Raw genomic sequence first — 21,710 nt, 5'->3', positions numbered from 1 at the left:
AACACCATGCAGAGTCTGATTCACTCCTTTATTCCTGTACGAAAATGGCTTTTGGATGCATTGTACTAAATATCTAAAAAGAGCAGACTCAAAGAATCAAGCAAGAATGGGTGTCTTGGCCAAAATGGTGCATTTAGTTCCAAGTAAAAATCTTTGTCCTCCAGGGAATTGTTTCCATCAGGAACTGGAAGTTAAGAATGAATATTTCCCATGATTCCACTTTAAAAAGTGCATAAACACTAACAGCCAAATGGGAAATTCAAAATGTTGACATTTAAAAACAGAAAAAAATATAAAAAATATTTTCAGGCAGCAAACAGAAGATTTATTGAAACACTTTTTAAAGATACAATAGATGTTATTGAAAAAGGATGGTACTTCAAGATACCTAAGTTTGACTTTAACCTTGCAGGACTTTTGGAAGACACTTCTGAGCATCAGGCACAGCATTTTGGCAGCTGCACAGGGAGCCTGGTGGGTCAGCCTTTCTCTGCGAGCAGCTACTCCACACTAATCTATTTTAAACCATCTGTGAAATTAGCAAGATTTCCTAAGTCCTTCACCTCTAAGGATTAAAACATTGCTAAGGGTGTTCTTACATACTGTTCTTGTACTTGATGTTTGATGAGACTTGAGATGAGTCAAAGTGTGTATTCTGTCAGTCGTGCTTGAAATTAAGAGAAAGTAGAAAAATCATAAGACATCTAGATGAGATTGTAAGTATAAGGAAAGATGTATTAAAACATTGTTCTTTCACTATATTTTTAACATAAAGCTAAACATTTGGAAAATAGAGAGCAATTGTTACATGTTTGGACATCTAGTAACATCAAAGCAGCCAACCCTCAGCTGTTTTACAGAGACACAGCGAGGCATGCAGCACCTCTGCCAAAGCCCGTACAATAAAGTCATGAGTCAACTTTAATGGGAAAATCAGATAAATAGCAGCTGTTCTTCAGGAAATGGTGCTGCCTGACAGATTCACTGGGTGCAACGACTGTAGCGTCGAGCAGATCCAAATGAGTAAAATATTGTTCCAAGCGCTCCTCTTGGCTCCCCTATCTCTCTGGTGTTTAGTCATCAGGGTTGTGAAATAGCAGCCCTGCCGCTATACAACTGCATGGCTGTATTAATTATTTTGTGCAGTTCACACATGCACATCTTTGTTCAGTAGTGACAGTTCATCCGAAGAGGCCACTTGCAAACAGCAAGAGCACCAGGCCTCCGATTATTCCTCAAACTACTTATTTAAAAATCACATATATAGTGAAAAACAAAGTGCAAAAACATTTCAAATGGAAGATTAGACTGTAATAAATGTTGCACACTGTCTTGCAATAAGGCAATAATATGCAAAGCAAAGAGGTGTTCTCCATGTCATTAAACATCATACAGGCCCAAAAAATTAAAAAACCATTTACTGTGGAAAAGATTTGTATCTTTTCCATCAGAAATTGAAACAAAAGCATCCGCTACATAAACTTTAATTTCTGAAAAGCAGAAAAATGTACTGGGCAAAATGAAAAAAATGGCAAATCGAAAAAAATTAATTCCTGATTTGTGAGTAGTGCTTCCTGAGATAACATTAAACATCATCAACCTTGTTTGTTTTGTGGATTTTTCTTTCTTCTGAAAAAAATTAGGAAATTAACAAAGTAGAAAAATAACTGCTGATTTTAGCCAAAAGTTAATTGACATGTTTTTCACCTTCCATCAAGAATGATGCTGCATGTACAGTAGACCTCGTTATTATTAAGATGATAATGATCCTTCTCTGGCAGGGATCCATGGAGGTTGTACTACTCCCAGGATGACCTCTGGCTCTGTCTAGCCCACAAACATGCACCACGCTTACAAAGGCACACTCATAAACAGATCTGTCTGGGCTTTCCTTTTGTCTGGTCAAGGAGCCTCAGAAAATGTGGATCTACAAATTGTTTGTCAAAGCAAAGCAAAACTTATTAGTTATTTTTGTTTTGTTTTTCACATATAAAGACTGAAGATTGGCTTAGCATTAGTTTTCAGACTGACGGCTGCTGCTGTGAGTCTCCACAATGTTGTCTTTTAACATACCTGCTCATCAAATGTGTCCATCTGCTGCTCAATGCACAGCAACACAATATCTACCAGTTAAGTACAAAAGGGGTACTTTAACATTTACTTTTTTCAGATGCCATACACATTTTCACAATAATCATAACTATTAAGTATGCACTCTTACAGTGTTAACCTGCAGGAACAATTTTGAATCATTGAAAACCTGTCATTGTAAGCAAATGTTATCCCTGGTTCACATGCAAAGTGCCTTGTACACACTCATATACTAATACTTGAATATCGGACTTCATTGTGTCATAGCTGTTTAATTGTTGTTGTTAAATTGCATTGCAATTTTGCCATGCATAATCTTAAAAGTATATTTTAGCTCAGGAGGAACTATGATGTGGAGCTGAAAGTAAAACACTCAACTGTTTTGCAGAAGTACTTATGATTTTGGATGCTTTTTCGCATTTTGTCGAATAACAGAATTAAAGATATTTTGGGGGATGTTTTGTGAAAGGCCAATGCAAAGTATTGAAGAGATCCACAACTCAGGTGGGGGAATCTGTGACATGACAACTATTAGTTGCGCACTTAACTAATCTGGCCCCTATGGAAGAGTGGCCCCTATGGAAGAGTGGAAAGACTGCTGAATTGTTCAAAGCCAAATGGATTCCCCTTTGACTTGTGACAGCTTGTCACAAGTCATGCAGGAGACACAGGAGACATGTGGAACAACATACTCTGGTCAGATGAGACTAAAATCAAACCTTTAGACCTATACATTCAAAAAGCTCTGTGTGGTGGGAAACTAACACCCTAAACACACCATGACCACTATAAAACATGTTGGTGACAGCATCATGGGGAGAGGAGGTTTTTCCTTAGCAGCAAAAGTGAAACTGGTCAGTTTATGGAAAAAGGGATGGAGATAAATACAAGACAATCCAGGACAAAACCTGTTAGAGGCTTCAAAAGACTTGAGACTGGGGCGATGCAGACAGACACTCTTGGTCTAATCTAACAGAGCTTGAGCTATTTTGAAAGGTAGAATGGGCAAACAATTCAGCGTCTAGATGTGCAAAACTAATATTAACATACTCCTGCAGACTTGCAGCAGTAATTGCAGAAAAGGGTGATTAGACAAACAATTAAATTAGCGGGACAAATATGTGACAGGCTATGACTGAAGTTGAAATTGAGATTACCTTACACACATATTGACTATTTGCTAATTAGTTAAGTGACTTTTGAAGTCATCTGGTTGCAATGGATTGTATTTGGGGGTAAAAGAGTGAAAGGCACTGGATATATGTGCTTGCCACACTTTTTAGACTTTTACTTGTAATAGCTTTTCAAAATATGTTTTATTCTGTTTCCGCTTAGTCTATCTCATAACGATGTCTTGTGGTGGGTTTTTTTGCTTGAGAAAACATGACATTCAATGCTGTGAATCTCATCTAGGTGATCTATGATGATAAGGTAGACCTACATAAACCTTCCACATCTTGTATGACGAAGTTTTGGATCTGGAAATTTCAAATTCATTGTTCGAAACCTCCATCAAATTTTTATTTTTTATTTATATTACAAGACATCATGCTTACATGGTATAAATCTACTTTCTTCTGAAGTTTCCCCTGAATTACCATTAGTTATGTGGATTATTAATTTATTCATGTTAACATCTCTTAAAACTAAGATATTTTACTTATAGATCACTATAGATATATTTTATTAGATTTTTACAAACTACTATTTTAAGAAAATTTATATATATTTTTTTCACTGTTCTATAACTAGAAAGCTCATATTTCAATACAGAAAAGATTTTGTCTATGTTTTTGTCAAAAACCTGCTTTTTTGACAAAAACTAAATAAAACCTTATCCTGAAAGGAAAGAGCAATGATGAAAATAATCAAAATTTGTGTCAACTAATAAACATGAGACAATAATGCTGGAATGAGATGAAATCCAACCAGATCTACGGTACATTTAGTAATGAGACCTTTAGCAAATGAGACTTTCTCTTCCTGTGTGGTAAACTGAACTGAAATATTAAGCCACAACATGGTAACTGCAGAAAAAACCTTTCAAATACAGAGTCATTGTTCTGGTAGAACAGGCCTTATTACTGTGTTGCATATACATTTTTTAGTAATCTGATCATTTTAGATTTTGAAATGAATTGCTAACTTGAAGTTTCAGATTGCTGCATCACTCATACTGCTTTCATATTTTTTATTTAATGAATAAGGTGGATAGGGCTGCACGGTGGCGCAGGTGGTAGAACTGTTGCCTTGCAGTAAGAAGGTGGGTTCGACTCCTGGCCGGGACTCTTTCTACATGGAATTTACATGTTCTCCCCGTGTGGGTTTGGTCCGGGTCCTCTGGCTTCCCACAGTCCAAAAAAACCTGACTGTTAGGTTAATTGGTCTTTCTATATTACCGTTGGGTGTGTGCATGATTGTTTATCCTGTGTGACTCTGCGTTGCCCTGCGATGAACTGGCGAACTGTCCAGGGTCTACCCTGCCTCACCAGCTCCCCCTCAAACCTGTACAGAAGAAGCGGGTATAGAAAATGCATGGATGTATTAATGTGTGTATTTTGCCTGCAGTGTACGTCCTATTACAGTTTTTAAAACTTGAAAAAAGGTAATTCAGATAAAGTTTCAAATGTCCTGTCCTTAAACTTACTTTTGATATTTAGGATTACAAAACATCAGTTAACTTGTTAAATAAATTCTATATGAAAACTAAAGACTGTTGTAAAATAAGAAATGACCAAAAATAAAGAAGTGTGTCTTGAAGTGGGATTTATGGTATGAACTCAGCCAGCAGTGTTACATTTTCCCCAAAGACCTGCATGCGCTTTACTCTTCTGCAGACAGTAATCAGTGCAATCAAAATAATAACTCAGGTCTTTAAAACAAAATGTCTCTTTAATCGGTAAGTGTCAACAGCAGTACAAAAGATGGAGTGATGTGTGAACCTCTCTGCAACACAATGTCTGTCTCTTTTACAGAAAACAAGGAAATTCTTGAGGTAAATAAGCTAAAACCGACAGTTTCTTTAGCCCACTGCTGCATTCATACAATGGACCAACGCATACAGAAAATGCTGTTTCATATTATATCTGAATTGATCCTGTGGGCATAATTTAATAATTTACAGTAAACACACTTGCATGGTGCCAAGATGCACCGGGGCGTGTCAATCATTGGTACGTTTTTACTTGTTATGGTGTATTAATACTACCAAAGCTGAGGATGCAGCCCTCCACACACGCACACACACACACACACACACACACACACACACACACACCAATGAAAAATTATTCACCTTAAGTTTACCTCACGTCAATACTGCACATTAAAAACCAAAGAATGCTGGTGTACACTTTGAAGCCAAGCGAAACAGAACATAAAAAATAATAACATTTTCTTCTTTTTTTCAAGCAATAATACACATTTGCAAGTAATTGACCTTTTTTTTTGTTCTGTATAAAGAAGAATGTGAACACAAATGTGATGGCAATTTTGTTTTTAAGTTGAATTAAAAACTTTACATTGGACTGTACAAGATATTATGATAAACTATTTACATATTCAGACATAAACTTTTTTTTTTTCAAAGCAGCAACAGACACAATGTATTTCCTGTTTTCTAATGACACCCAAACAATACTTGCCATGGGCTTATAGGTACCTGCAGGGAGAGGAAATAATCAAAAGGATTCTATGCAGAAAATTGTTTCAGGCTGCCGGCAATTCTTCGAAACAGCGGCTCCAGTCATAGAAGAGCCCCACACAGTGTTGCTTGAAAAGACAACTCTTAAAAGCAGAGTACCGAGGGCAGCTTAAAATGTTGCCCCCAATGGCACATTTTTTTTACACTTTCTGAACAGCAGCTAGCATGTCAGTCCAGCATGTCAGTGAATTGTGCTGATTAAATTAACACAGAGAACATTCCCACCATTTACATCACAAGGTTTAGACAAACAAAAAAACAATAAGTCAAATTACAGTAATGTTCAAACAGCATAGAATCCTTTGTCTTCAGTTCATCCAAACCATTTTTGCATGTCTTACAGGAGGAAAAATTGAGACCAATTGTGAAAGCTACGTTTACAGATCTTGGATAGTCGGCGACATGTTTGTTGAAAATCGGCAGCATACGTAAAGTTGGCGATGCACGTTATCTGTGCATTTTACAACATTAAATGAAAAAAAAAAAAAAACTTGTGCACTCCCACCTTTGAAACAAACAAAAATAATATCCTTTGTGTTTAAAACTACTTTTTGAAACAATGAAAAGGTACATCATTTTATATTAATGTCAATGCAAGTTGAATGCATGCAGGTATTTTCAGATGATCGGAGCTTCCCACTGAAACAAATAGCTAATTGCTAAAATAAACCAAAAACAAGTGAGGATTAACAGCATCAAAATGATATCGTACCAGACATGTTTATGATTGGAAACAAATAGATGAATAATTAATATACATTAAGTGCTTTTTTGACTCAGTACCTTTTGCCTTATAAGTCTGATAAGGTAAGCTTGTATTGGTGCTTTGAATAGTTAAGAATATCCCTATCGTTCTCTCTCTGTTGGGACCAAACTTATAATTAGCAGAAAAGTTCAGCATTCACATGAGGTACAGCCACTTGTCAGCTATTAGGACAAATAGCATAAAAGAGGAAATTAAACAGCCAAATACATAACTTATACTAAAGAACAAAAATATATTCATTGCTCATATTTACAATAAAATCTTAACGAGATGGTGAATTCACTGAAACTTATTTTTATCTCCAATTTTGTGATTGTCCTTGGTTTTGTTGTTTTACTGTCAATTTTAGAGCCAGCTGAGGCTAATAATAAATACAGTATGTTGATACACTACTGTATCAAACACAATATACTTTGCTCTGACATTGTTGTTTCACAGCTCTCTGAGCCTGCTGTTAAATCTTCTGCTCACATTTCTTGTGCTGAGTCTTTCACCAAGACAAGCCCTGAAGCCTAAACAAAGCGTTCATTTATTGTATGTCTTTGCAAGAATACACAAAATAAGTAGACGAAAAAGCTTAACACAAAAAGGACCCAAATCTGGCAAGTGTGACAACAAACCCGCTTGAGTCAGGCCGGGGAATCCTGTTCATCCATGGTGTTCTTCGTCAAACAACTTCACATTAATCAGAATTGCTAAAAAATATGATTTATATCCAGTGCTTATAACACATTGTCTCTTTGTGAGCCCGTGTTGTCCTTTTTTTTTTCTTCTTTTTTTTCTTTTTTGTGTGTGTTTTTGCTGTATAAGCACAGTCAAGTGTCCGAATGCCAGCCAACTGAAGCAGCTTGGCATGGTCATAAAATTATTTACAATCACATACAAATCAATCTAACTGCCAGCAAACAGGAGGAAACACCTTAAAAATACCAAACTGGTTGACTCGGAAGGAGATGGTTCAACTTGTAGGAGAGCATCCATTGATTGCTTTGATGTTTGCAAATTAGAAAAGTGTGGAAAAAAATTTAATGGAAAAATAATAAAATAGAAACTAACTAAAAAAAGTGATTCATAAAACACACATGAATTATGTCTGAATGTTTGCAAATATTTAGATAATGCAAATAAGAGCTACAGAGCAAGGCAGAGCCATCTGTACCAATTAGAGGCAGGAGAAAAATGCAGTGACCAGCAGTGGGGATCTTGACCACTTAAAGTCAGTGACCAGCTATTCAGCTCCTTTACAAAGATCTGTGCTCTCACTGAAATGGAAAGGTTCAAGGGCAAGGCAGGGGAATAACTGGACTCATGAATTAATAATGCTGGATTTCAGATGATACCCACTCGTCAGTCATTTTAATAATCTCCCACAGCTTGATGTACATGTTCCATCTGCTCGCCAGTGCCTGGTGATTGGGCCGGGGTGGAAGCCCTGTTGAGGCCTTACTTCCAGCACTTTGATGGAGAGCACAATGAGGGACACACACCCAGTTTTTATTGTTTCCCCACTCCTTCCTGCTGCTTTCTCCTTCTCCAAGCCAGATGGCGCCCCCTGAGTGTTGAGAATGCTGAAGACTGGGGTCAGAGGAGAGCCACTTAGACCTGCTCTACAGACTGATCCTTAGCATCAAGCCCCAGAACCCTAAATGTCTTCTACATAGAGCAGGCGGCAGGTTGCCTGAATTTGTTTTCAGTAAAACTCATACAAGTTTCTTCAAAGAATTGTTGCAGATGGTGATGCCTCCTATGTTATGTTTAAGATTAGACGAATTTTTACAACAATGCTCGATGATGGCAGAGGTTATATGGAAGTGCATTAAAACTCCCCAAGAAATAAAGTCACCTTCGTGAGATGCACAGAGGTGGGAAAACAAACATGATGGCAGGCTCTTCTCTTTGTTGAGGGACTTCCTGGCAATCTGTCACTCCTTTCAATATGACTTTAGTAATCATTCCACAGCATCAACAAGATAACCGCCCCCCCCACTTAAGACTTCTTAGTGTCCGTTTAAGATTTACAATGTCTGAAAAAAATTACATTTTAAGACCTAAGACTTTAAACATGCCATCCAAATGGGGCTAAAGTGTTTAACAGAATGTACTGTAGATTTGCAGCCACACATTGTACAACATCAATTTAAGATTGTAATGCCTCCAAAGCTGCCTTTCACTTCTGTTCCAATCCTGAAGATTGGGGGCCTTTGGCCCTTTAGCATTCTGGCCTGATTACAATCGCTGATTAAGATCCTGTTGATTTATACAGGGTTGCAGAGCGGGAAATGAGAGAGGGATTCCACATTGCCGTGTTTGGACTGGGACGAGGGAAATAAAACGGGGTGTCTCGTGCCACTACTGCCCACTGCATTGATCTCTATGGATTACAGCTAACATAACTTCCACTCACAGGTACAACTTGTTACTTTCTGCAGAACTTGCTACCTCCAAGTTCCTGAGTTTCATTTGTCCTTTTCTGGTAGAGCAAAAAGACTGTCTAATGAAGCTGCATTAAGAGATGAAGAGATTGTCTTCAAAGCCTCTAATTGAAAAACATGAAATGTTTGGCACTTCCACACTGAATTATGCAGCAAAAACAAATGAATAATACTAATACTCATACTACTACTACTACTACTACTACTACTACTACTACTACTACTACTACTACTACTACTACTACTACTACTACTACTAATAATAATAATAATAATAATAATAATAATGTGTCTAAACTGGAATCTCTCCATATTTGTGTTTTGATATTATTTTTTCTCTTGGTTAAAAACATTCACAAGCTGTTGGCTGGCACACTATACCTGAGTGAGAATATTTTTCCCATCTTGAACAGTTAGGTGACATAGCAAAATCATATAGTAATAAATGAAAACAATGTGACTTTAAGTATTATAGGTTCATACCATGTTTACCTTCAAGTTCTCTTTTGCTTTAGGCAACAAACTGTGTATCTGTCTGTGATCTTTAATGAAAAAAAAAAAAACAAACAAACAATGAAATAAAAAAAATATATATAAATTACCACAAAACAAACTATTTCACAAACTTGAAGAAATAATTAAGACCAAATAGCTTTGACTGATGAAGCCGTAGCTGCATGCAGGCTTCCACATGATTCCACATTATTATTTTTCTTTTGAAAGGTTTCTCCAACCCATGTGGTAAAGTTTTTGTTGTTCTTTTTGCTCCTTCCTTCCACGGATCAGAACAGCCCTCGGGGCCTCCTCCTGTGTGAATGCTGTCTCTTCATGAGTAAAACAGGTCTCAGTTGGCGCAGACTGGCTCCTGTGTGTCATTCTCACTGCTATAGTCTGATTTGGGCTCGTCCTCGAAGTCCTCGTACATGTCCATCTCGTCCTCGCCGTTGACCGGCTCGTTGTTCACCATTGCATTGGGCTCTAGCTTCATGTTGTAGGCGCTCTGAATGACGGGAATGGATGGCTCAGGGCTCACCGAGGCACTGGAGCACTCCGACGTCATCTGAGGTGAAGGTGTGGTGTTTGCCATGGTTAGGCCCCCTGGATAGACCATATTGGCGCTGGTGGTGATGGGAATCTGAGGTGGTTGGCTGGACAAACAAGAAACAGGGGAAAAATTATTCTAAATCCTATTCCCAATCCATTAAAAAAAAGGAAGCCATCGCTTTCTTTCGCAGAACTAAGATATGATGGTTGGACTCTGGGTTTCCACCAGCAGGCTGCGTCAAGCCAGTAACTTCTGTGAAAATGATTTGGGAGAAGAGGGGTTCTCCTGACAGCTCCTGTTCTGCGCCGTTCAGACAGAGAACCCAGTTTATTGGTGACATAAAACCAATACGCTCTCAGTGCTGCTCTTGTCTGCTGTTGAGCTGCATGATTGATTCCCCATGCCGCTGAAAGTTATGACTGACATGGAAACACCTGGATAAGGGTTCTCCTGCTAACCACACACAGTAAATTAAATTGTTAAGCCTCGGCTGCCCTCCAGGTTTCTCTAAGTGTATACTTCCAGCTTATATACCATAATCATCTCTGCACTCCATGCTTCATTTAAACACTGGTATTGTGTAAAATTATTAAACCGCAGCTAATGAAAAACGCTTGATTTTAAAGTGCATGCCAGGTTTTAAAACCAATACAGCAACAGCCAATTTGGAAATGTGCCTGCAGTGTTTAAGAAGTGTTTTTATGTATTCAATAGAGCCTTAGTGTGGCTAATGGCTATTTTCTAATTTTTATTTGTGTGCACGTACCCCACAGTGAAGAACTGTCTCATCTCTTGCCGCCTAGAGCGCATCATCTGCTTGTACTCTCCAATGCGGAGTTTTTTGCCATCGATAATGCAGGTCCTCTTAGGTCTTGGCTTGTACTTGTAGTTGGGATACTTCTCTAGATGGAGTTTACTCAGACGAGCCTGCTCTTCATAGTACGGCTGCTTGTCCTGGTTAGACATAGCCTTCCACCTTGAACCTATGGCACAAAAAGACGAACTATTCAGCATTTGGAAAAAGTTGAAACCGTTATTAAAATTTGACTAAGTGGATCGAGAAAAGGAGGAGGAGTCTGAACCCTGTCTTACACAAACACAATAATCAGATATACAGGGAAGCAGGCCGATTTTCTTTTTTAATGGCATCTCAACGAAAGTCATTCAGACACATTTTGTATTAATGGAGGATTCAAATATTTTAGTTTAGCATCACAAACAAAGAAACTGGGACAGTGCATCGTATTAAAATTATAAATGTAAAGAATAATGATAATTATTACAATTGAAATTTTAATTCTGTTCGCATGCAGCCTTTCCTGCACTTATGGTCATAACTGATAAATATCTCCAAAAAAGCAGTATTATGTAGTAACATAATGTCATACTTGAACATGTCCAAAAATCTATATGTAAGTGATGTGTCCATTTCTTAATTTATTTTAAGGCTCTTTAAACATCTTTACCAGTGATTGTGGAGGGTGATGTATTGCAAGTTAGTAATACTTGGCCAGAAGGCATAATATAACACTTATCTAATGTAGAGGTTTCATGTTGTTTTATTAAAGAAAATGCACTAAAACTTACAGACCATTTTACAATAACACCTTGACAGGTGTGCCTGCACATTATACTAAAAGAGAGACATGCTTGCCCCTTACTGTCAAAAACTAAGGAACAACAAGCCTGTGCAGTAAATACTACAGCTCCATGAAGTGCACTACATCGGCATGGGTGACGGCACTTTTAACAGCTCTGATGTATGGACTCCAGTGCTGAGGGGACAAGACCCATTTAGTCTCTGTCATTTTTCATGACAAACACTTATGGTAGTGATGGGCCATAAATCCATCTGTATGCTGAGGTGAACTGATGCACGGTAGCCTACGCTGCATGTAACACACACTGCCTCCCTAAAAAAACAAACAAAAATGCTTTGTATTACTATAACAGAGAGCTTTAAACCAGCTAAATGTATAAAACTGAAAATCCATCTGAAACTGGTAAACGATTTCAGGTTAATTAACAGAATTGTATGATTTTCCCAGCCCTTCATCATGCAAGAAATTTTAATGAAAATAATTTCCACTGATTTACTTTACAGCTTTTAGAAAATGTCTCAAAAATCCAGCTAAGGGTAAAAAAAGTCTATTCTGCATTCTTTGTTTAAATTACAGCTCTTATTTTAAATTTAAAGGGCCTTACCCAAAATCTTGCTTATGTTGGAGTTGTGCATATCAGGGAAAGCCTGGAGGATCTTGCGCCGCTCATCTTTGGCCCACACCATGAATGCGTTCATAGGCCTTTTAATGTGGGGCTCGTTGTTGTTGCGTCCTCGGGCCTCCCTGAAGACCCTTGCCTCGGTAGATCCAGCACCTCCTGTTGGCCAACAATAATAGGGTTGGGATTTATCTGTAGAGCCATTGACTGCCTTAGACCCTGGAAAAGCCAGAGCAGGAACAAGAAGAGAGAGCGAGGCAAGGCATTGATTAAATGACGAGCCAGGTTTAAACTCTCCTTCATCTACTATCAACGCCTCTATCCTCATCATAAAGAACATTGTTCTAAATGAGTGCTGGGAAAACAAACCCTCCCAGAGGGACGGTGTTTTCTTTTGAGTGGAAAATTTGACTTGAAAGGATTAAGAGCTGCAAACTGAATACATTGTCGGTTTACACAGAGCTGTGCTCCTCCACTCTTTCTGAACTATCTGAATCCAGAGGATGAAACCATTTGACTTCAAATGTTTTGTGTTTAAGTGTTTGCTGTTCCGAAGTACACACTTTTCAGTATGACATTCAAACTGTCCATAAAAAGTGCCAAAATAAATAAGAAAGAGACTTGAGGCAGTCTTTAAAATAAAAATTCAAAGAGGAACGTTTGCCAAACTTTGCCAAATCTTAATAAAGCATTCTTCCAAAGTACATTTCACATTTATCCACAAATACATTTTCTCAGTCATTTTTTCCTGTTGTTTCTCAGACTTTTCCTCTGCCCTTCCAGCATACAAACAGAAATTCATTTACACACACACAAACAAACAAACCAGAACCACATTAGTGTGAAGAGAGAGTGTGCCGATTCCACAAAGTGCTGTTTCTCAATCAGGGCATTCACAATCAGCATAAGAGAGTTTCTCTCAGCATTAAACTGTACATCAGGCTGATAATGATTTCTGTTTGCATGCACATTTGCTTCCTTTTATATGTAAGATGTGAAAGAATTAAATAAAAGCAGCATGAATATTTAAAAAAACAAAAACATGTTGATAAACAAGGCTTGAAAAATAAGACAAAAAAGAGCCATCCATATGCTACGATACATCTTTAATGATCTCAGATCTGGAAAAGAAAGCTTGGGATGACTCATGCATATTTCATCATCCACATGTGAAGCCTTCTCATTAAACCATTTCACCAGCAGCCTTGGCACACATTACCTGGGGTTTGATTTCTATTATTATTTTAGTTTATAAACAAAATCAAACTCTTAATGAGTAATCGAGGGCTGTGCAGAGACATTAATTCGAAATCCACAGAAACCTCACTCTGAGCTAATCACTGAAGATGTTACTCCACCATTTTCTGCCTCTAGAGTTCGTCTTCTCAAACAACATAGATTTTCTATTAAAAGGCATGCTTTTCTACCAAGTAGCTCCAGAATAATAACAGGAATGATGAGCAGCAAACTGCGTTTTCTGAAATAAAAGAGCTACTTCAGTAGACTTTTAGCTCATGAAACAAAAGCAGGTCACATCTATGGTTTCCATCCTTCTGGTGAAAGCCAATGAAAACTGTTTACACAGTGACACTGCACATATTTCTTCAATAATTAGGTTATTTGCCTAAATACTAACGTCTGTAAAATTGTCATCTTTTTATAAAACGTTATTCTTATTCACCTAATTCTGAATGGGTTCTTTAGTCTGAAGTAATATTTGTCATTTTGCTTGTATGTGATGCTCACAAAAACTTTATTTCTCAAACCAAATTGTGATGTCTTTTTCACCTAAGCTTGTAAAACATTTTAAATTGTCTGCTCTCAAACTAATGCATACCCATAAATAAACGTTTTAGTACACATCGAAAGTGCCGTACATCAGGACATTTAAGAGCTACTCCCAAACTCTGAAAGCACCATGTCTGTGTTTGCTTTTGCCTTCTGGAATGCTACAGGCCTTAAAGCCATCATGGATTCAAGAATAATACACTGCCTTTGCTGCCACCAAACCCCACAGTACGTTAATTTCATTTAGCATGCACTCACTGTACAGGATGAATTGATTTCACTTTGTTTGCCTTTGACAACCATGTTTATTGTGCAATGAAATGTGGTGTGGCGGAGGGCTGACAGTATCCATCAATGCGCGGCAATCTGCTGACTGCCAGGACCAGATGAAGGTATTCATTAGCTCAGGAGCGCAGCGCTCACTCAGACACGACAGCCAGTGTCTGCACCCCGGGATCGCTTGCTGTAATTTACGATGGCCCCCGTGCCATTACTCTATCACTGACACTGATTCAGCAATTTATATACTGGCGTGCATGCATACGGGCAGAGGTGATCTTCTTATGGGGAGAGGTGCAAAACAACTGCCTGCCATAGTGCCACATCCGTGGTTAGCCAGGAAACCAGCCACGTGACTCGGTTCACTGGAGGGAATCCAGATGAGCCATGGGTCTTTTGCCTCACATAGTTGCTCACTCGGAAAAGTGCTTGTCAGATGTTACAGAATGCTGTAGAAGTGAGCAACAAAGCAAGTGTTCAATCAGTTGGTGTTATGCTAGGGCAGGTGCGACTGTCAGATTTTCATTAAAGAGGAAAATATTCTAAGTGAATTTGCCTCCTGTAAACCAAGGCATCCTATTTTGATCTTTGACCTGATATAATAGTTGACTTTTGGATTAATGTATATCAGTCCAAAGCAGTCCGGTTATTGATAAGGGTGATATGGGTCACCGCCCAGGGCATCAAAGGCTTATGGGCGTCACAAGCACTTAAAGAAAGTTATCTATCATTTATCTATCGCTCATTAAACGGGGAATGGGCACCTGCTGTACTGTGTTGCCAAGGGCACCATTACTGGGAGAACTATTGTTGCTCTTGTCCCTCAGTCAGTCCATCTAGTATACATGACTTAATAAAGCACATCCTGTTTATCTGTTTTAGAGGAAATTGGTGGGATCTGCAACATGCAATTTACTGCAACATTGTTTCTGTTTTATTGAAAACTGTGATACTCCTCTGGCATTTTGAAAATGAGCATTTACTATATTTTCTCCCATATGGGGTGGGAAATTTAGGAATCAGTTAGTTAGGTGTTTGATTGTGTAAATAAACACAGATGTTTAGCAGTGACAGGGCCAGGCCCCCTGGGTGGTAACTAGCGCGGGAGCGAAACAGAGGGAGATCTGCTTAATAGAATTTATTGTGATTCATGAGGCCCGTAGCTCAAGTGTGACAGAATGATATGAGAATCCTCTTTTAATTTTTCTCTCCTGGAAACACTGCGGGACGAGAAGGAGGAATTACAGTGTGAAAGCGCAATCGCGTGCATGTGTGTGTGGGGAGGAAAAAAATTATGAAAAGAGAAAGCAAATAATAACGAAGCAGAAAAAAAAGACAAAGAATTAGGGGGAGAATGCAGCAAAGTCCCAAAACCAATCGCACCTGTGAGCTGCAGGCTCAGACTCGACTGTGTACCAAGCCAGAGGGTATCGCTGCCCCGACTGCCCCTATCCTCCGCCTTTTCTCCTCCTTACTCATCTTTGTTCTGTCGTCATACACATGCTGTCACCCAGGAATCCGCTCGAGAGGATGAGCCTCAGTGAGCACGCAACAATTACATGTACCTGCCAAGCCCTCCCTGCTGGGATCAAATCTAACACCTCCAAGTGAAGGCATTTAACACTGACAATGGAGCCTCTCCCTCATAGCAGGATCAGGCAAGATTAATGGGTTTAGTCAGACAGAACACAGAGCTCAGTGGCTCTGCTGAGCTCATGGTAAGCTAATTTAAACGTTACAAATTACAAGTGATATAAACATGACTTTTTTTAGTTTTTGGATTATTTTTAGTTTCCCAGATTATGCATGTGAATGAGTCCGTGCAGGGCCATGGGAAGAAACGGCCATCTTGGTAAAACTTGCAGGTGGCAAATTTAACTTTTGTCTGCTTGAAAGAAGAGCAGAAAATCAAAGGCAATTTTTTTAAGCTTGGCAACTTAACACACTCAAACTTTGTTTACATTAAAACTAAATTTATCCTTCTTGATTTTCTCAGCTGTAAACATTTTTCACTTTAGAAAACATTTTTTAACCTAATTATTTTATGCTGCTTTAAAGGTAACTCCAACTTATCTTCCATAAATAAAAGAGCTTCCCAGGATCTTACCTCTGAATATGAAAAAAATGCTTCTCTAAACACTGAGTTGCTGAGGTGAAGAAAATCATCATCACTTACAGTTCCTTGCAAAAGTATTGGTAACCTTTAGCATTTTCACATTTTCCCACAATATAGCCATAAACATTGATGTACTTTAATGATATTTTATGTGACAGACCAAAAAACAATTGACATTGAAGGAAAATAATATATAATTTTCAAATTTTTCATAAATAAAAATCTGAATAGTTTGTACAAATGTACAAATTTAATTATCCCTCTGGTTTAATAGCCTGCAAGATGAATTACAGCTTCCGGTCTTTTGGGTAGTTTTTTTTACCAGCTCTGTGCATTAAATCAAACCATTTCATTGTAGCTCTGGCAGTATATTTTTAGGGATGTTGTCTTGCTAGTTGCTGAACTTCTATCACTGTTTCTTTTTCACCTGTAATAGGTTTCCTAACAGTATTAGCGTGTTCTTACCTATATCCATTTTCCCATCAAGTGTGACCAGCTTCACATCCCTAAACCATGATACTACCACCACTGTTTTTCATGTTTAGAATGGTGTATTCAGGGTCTTTGCGGTCATCTCCAGAAATATTTTTGCCTGTATGCAATTTCAGTGGTGTCAAACTCCAGTCCTTGATGGCTGGCATCCTACAATATTTCTCTGGTCCAACACATTTGAATCAAATGACCAAATAACCTCCTTAGCATACAGGCACATTCCACAGAGTCCTTCTAATGACATAATAATTTCATTAAGGTGTGTTAAAGCAGAGACACATCTAAAAGTCGCAGTATAATACCTCTAAAGGATTGGAGTTTCACACCTGTAATTTTGTTCAATATTAGTCTCATCTGACAAGAGCACCTTCTTTCATTGGTTTGCTGGGGCCTCTACATGGTTTTTGGCAAAGCCATAGCCATATCTTGGTAGGTGTGTAGATGTGCCATACTCTTTCCATTTTGAGAGGATGCATCAGGTACTTCATGAGATCTCCAATGCTTGGGATATTGTTTTAAAAAATAACCCTGCTTTAAAGTTCTCAATGGCTTTACCCCTGACATTTGGTCTGTTCCTATGTTATCCTCATGCTGTTTCTTCAGGTGTGTTTTCTAACAACACTTCTTGATACTGAGATAAAAGTACATACACTATTTACTAACTAAGTGCGTTGTCTCAATGAGTAGAAGGGGATGACTTAAAATGCACATTACACCTTTCAGGTTATTACCGTATTTGGAAAGATGCTTGAAAACCATCTATCCTTTTCCTTCCAATCACAATTATCCTGTACTTTGTTTTGGTCTATCAGACATATCCTAATAAAACACATTAAAGTTTGAGGTTGTAATGTGACAAAATTTGAAAATGTTTAAGGGGAATTAATACTTTTCCAATCTACTGTATTTTTCACAACAATGTCATTCTTCTCATTGGATCCCATGAGGACTTTGTTAAAGGCTATTTTAGGCAGAATCCTATTTTTGTGTCATCAATGTTACCTAATTTAACATTTAGAAAGACTCTTGTTTCCTGCCTCCACACAACACTGTAGCATCTCTGTAGATCCTCAGACATAGGGTCAACTTTAAACAAGCAGCCCATTCAATAGGACAACTGTGTGCTGCCACTTATGAATGAATTAAGGATCTGGCTGGCTAAGGATATTAGCAGTTGAATCACATGAGCTGTGTGTGACTTTATAAAATAATTTAAATGAAATTCTTTATATTTCTTGCCATCCAGAAGGAACCAAAAGCTTCAATAACAGGCACTGGCTGCACTCTGCCTCTGCTTAGTTCGGCTGCTCACACCATGGGGCTTTCACACCCTATATGTGCGTTGGAAGGTACACCCAGTAATTTTCCCTTTGAGGAAACACCAAAGTATATGTGCTGTGTTCTGATCTACTTGGGAAAAAGTGTGTTAAAATGCAGATGTTTCCAAAGTAATTTCCTTTAAGTCTGGGTGAAAATTCTTCCAAAAATCTAATTGCATTACTCATTTTAGATGTCTGGGAAAAATAAATTGGTCAGAATTTAGTGGAAAAGCCACATACACTTTTTCATCTTTAAGCTGTATGTGTCTTCTCGTTGCTATTAGGCACACAGAGAGATTGATATATATTTGTGGTGCAAAAGAAGAAATGCAAACTGTGTTTTGGGTTATGAGTGCTGCCCTGTCTCAAAGTCTTTAACCACCCCTCCCCCCTGGGAAGAGGACCTCTCCCCTCTTCTAACCTCTGTCTGCTCCTAATCCATAGCCCACTGGGAACACTGATGCAAGGCGTCTGGCGCTAGCCTTTCCCTCGGCCCTGAGCAGGACTTAAAAGGACACAAATGCCCTGGTGTGCACTCTGTTTCTGTCCTGACTCCACGGTAGCCACAGAAGGAGGGTTCCCACCGGGAGAGGGAGTGATGAAAACACATCTGTCCGAGGAGTCAGACGGTTGGGATTCGAGCCTCTGCTGTTGCTCACATGGGAAACATATCAATGAAGCCGCAAAATTCACCTCTAATTCTCATCTTCAGGATTGGGTGTGATGTGAAACTAAACAGGGTGCAATAAAAAAAGCTTTAGAGTTGGTAAACAAACATGTTATGATCTGTTTTCCTTTTTCATTTTATGGGAAAGCTCAGTGTAAAGCAAACATGCTTTTACTTTTCTTCTAAAACCACAAAGTCTTCAAACAAAATCTTCACAAGTTATGCAAAATGCTGATGGATAATGTCCTGAGAAATTGTTTTTCACTCTTTGCTGCATCAAAGTTGACTCAGAAGCACTTGCAGACAAAAATGCCATAGAAACTGCCACAAATATTTCGTCAAACAAACACTGGAGCACTGAAGTATTCCTTGCTCCTGTGTAAGCACTAGCACTGCCAAAGTGGATGACGCTTTGTCACATTGGTGCAATTAGAGTTCGCACCGTACTGCCTGGGACCTCAAACAAGCACAAAGCAACAGGAGCCAAGCTTGGAAATTAGCCAACTTTGTCCTCGTGCACCCTTGTCCTCCACTCACGTACCTGTGAAAACCTCAGAGCCATGTCTCAATTCAAACACCAAACCCAAACCCCCAAAAATCTCCGACACGGCTTCCCAGCAATCACTATGCATCCTAAAATTATCATTTTGCTATCAGAATTAAGACTAGCAAGCATTTTCACAAAGTTTTAATAAAAGTGCATAATCTGAGATGTGTAACTGCATATTAACTTCAAGTCTTACCATCTAGATCCTCAGGCCTGGTGAGGTCGATCACTCTGTGTCCGATCTTTCCTTCGTCTCCCAATTTGCCAAGGTGGTGCCCGAGGCTGTCAAAATGCACCCTTTCCTACAGAAACAAAACAAGAAGTTGGGTTTACAAACAAGCATGTTTGATAATTTTGACAATAAAATTAGGCTGTGAATAAATAACACCTTTATTCATTTATTTAATCGAAATATTTGCGAAGCGCAAGGGATTTGTGATCAATGCAGGTTGTTTTGTGGAGCTGCTCTTTTGACAAGAAGTAGATGTAGTGTGCTTTTTTCCTCTGTTCACTCTATTCAGCTTAAGATGACAGCAGGCAGAGAGACAGTAAGGGCCCAGGGGTGCTGTAAATAGATTTACAGAAGCATACTTTGTGATCCTGAGCACACAATGGGGCCTCGGCCCTCTTTGCAGTGCTCAGATTTTTCTTCCTCTGCTGCCATTTCCCTCAGCCTCTATTTCCCCAGTCTACGGCACTGAGAGCTTGGCGCCCATCATTTATTCAGGGTACATGTTTTGGTGAACCGTGTTTCCCCGTTTGTCATGTCGCTTTGTGCTCAGATTAAACTTGGCATCATGTTGTACTTGAGCACAATGAAACCCTGTCATTCAGCACTCCGTGACAATATTAAATGTCATGTCCGTGTGCATTTACAGAATAAAATAACAGCTTTCGGGGGGCCTGTGAATAGTTGCTGCACATTACACTTAATGTATTATGCAAGGGAAGAGAGTGCCGACTGCTGCTGGCTCCATTGTTGAATGACCTACTTCCTCAGTGAATACACCGAGCATTAGCAAAGGGCTGTCCTGCTCTCTAAAGACTCAACTAGGAGATGGACACTTTGACTCTGCATGATACAAATAATACCCCCACCCTTTTTTATGCTTTTGCCCTGATGAGAGTAAAAGCAGGCATAAGGGGGAAAAAAATGCATTTGTTTTATTTGCAGGGTGTATGCGTTCAGTCTTCTTTTTGTGATCAACCCTAGAAAGTACAATGTAAACAGACCCTCAGGTAGAGTCCTTATACTAACAGCTCCCCAGCTGTCCACAGTAAGACCTGCAGACACATTAATCTTCCTTTGTAGCTCATTGTGTTTTATTCCCCTGACAGAGAACTTCTGCCACAAATAAACTTGATTAAAAATTAACTGATCTAAGTGTGGTTGCTAAATATCATCTTTTTTCTGAAAAAATAAAAACCATATTGGCAAGAATAGCCAGTTGAAATTATAGTGCATCTGAAAAAAAAAAAAAAACCTAAACATCTTAAATATTTCCTTCCTATTTTTTGTGAGCTTTTATCCTTGCATATTAAAAAAATATGACAAGATGAAGGATGAAGATAGTTCAAGTGCATTTGAGCTCTTTCACAGCATTTTGATTTTCTTCTTGCTTTTATTTATTCAAGAACTATTCCTCAAAAGAAAGGAATGTGTGAGAGGCGGAAAGAGCACTGCAATTTACCATTATACTTGAAGGAGCACTCATTATTTATGACCAGCTGAGTCATTCTGATATACAATTAACCACTACCTGCTTATGGCCTGTGATTAGAGGCTGTCTATCTGACGGCCTTTTGCTTTCTTAAGTGTTTTCTAATTATGACATATGCGATGGTTCCTGCTGGGCGAGAGGACACTTTGTAAAGAGAAGACGAAGTATGAGGCCCTTTCACGGTGTCACGTTTTGTGCGTGGACATGCACGCCGCATGTGTACAGAGCCCTATCTATCACCCATCCACATTATTGCTCCTAATGAAAGAAGTCAGCAGCCTGATGACAAAGTGACTGAAGTGCAATTAGCTGGATAGTGGTGCTCCACATCCTTCCTCTTGGACAGTCCAGTAGGAAGACACAGTGTTCGCTGGTGCTGGATGCCTGTAATAAAGTAGCTGTCTCATCCCTCTTCTGTGCTTCACTGGCCTCTCCTGATCAATCAAGTCCTTTTATAAACTCATGATCATTAAACATCATGTTGGGCTGGGGAGAAGAGAGGACGGGGGCTATCCGTCAATGAT

At 38.8% G+C, this 21,710-nt stretch overlaps 1 protein-coding gene across 7 annotated transcripts in view; it reads right to left on the bottom strand.

The window, feature by feature from the left end:
• Window positions 1-4,964: 4,964 nt before the first annotated feature.
• Window positions 4,965-21,710, bottom strand: part of sox6 (SRY-box transcription factor 6) — a 162,150-nt gene continuing 145,404 nt past the window's right edge. For 6 of the 7 annotated variants that reach the window (XM_047362727.1, XM_047362724.1, XM_047362723.1 and 3 more), the window contains 4 exons: window positions 19,662-19,767; window positions 12,243-12,416; window positions 10,804-11,020; window positions 4,965-10,140 (listed from right to left, as the gene is read on the bottom strand). In XM_047362727.1, the coding sequence (XP_047218683.1) occupies window positions 9,837-10,140; window positions 10,804-11,020; window positions 12,243-12,416; window positions 19,662-19,767 (801 nt within the window). In that variant the 3' untranslated portion in view covers window positions 4,965-9,836. Of the gene's footprint in view, window positions 10,141-10,803; window positions 11,021-11,813; window positions 11,951-12,242; window positions 12,417-19,661; window positions 19,768-21,710 lie in introns of those variants that run through there. The other variant, XM_047362729.1, reaches the window with a different exon arrangement.

This window comes from Girardinichthys multiradiatus, chromosome 4, assembly GCF_021462225.1.
Source record: "Girardinichthys multiradiatus isolate DD_20200921_A chromosome 4, DD_fGirMul_XY1, whole genome shotgun sequence".
NCBI lineage: Eukaryota > Metazoa > Chordata > Actinopteri > Cyprinodontiformes > Goodeidae > Girardinichthys > Girardinichthys multiradiatus.
This window is presented reverse-complemented; position numbering and strand designations above follow the sequence as displayed.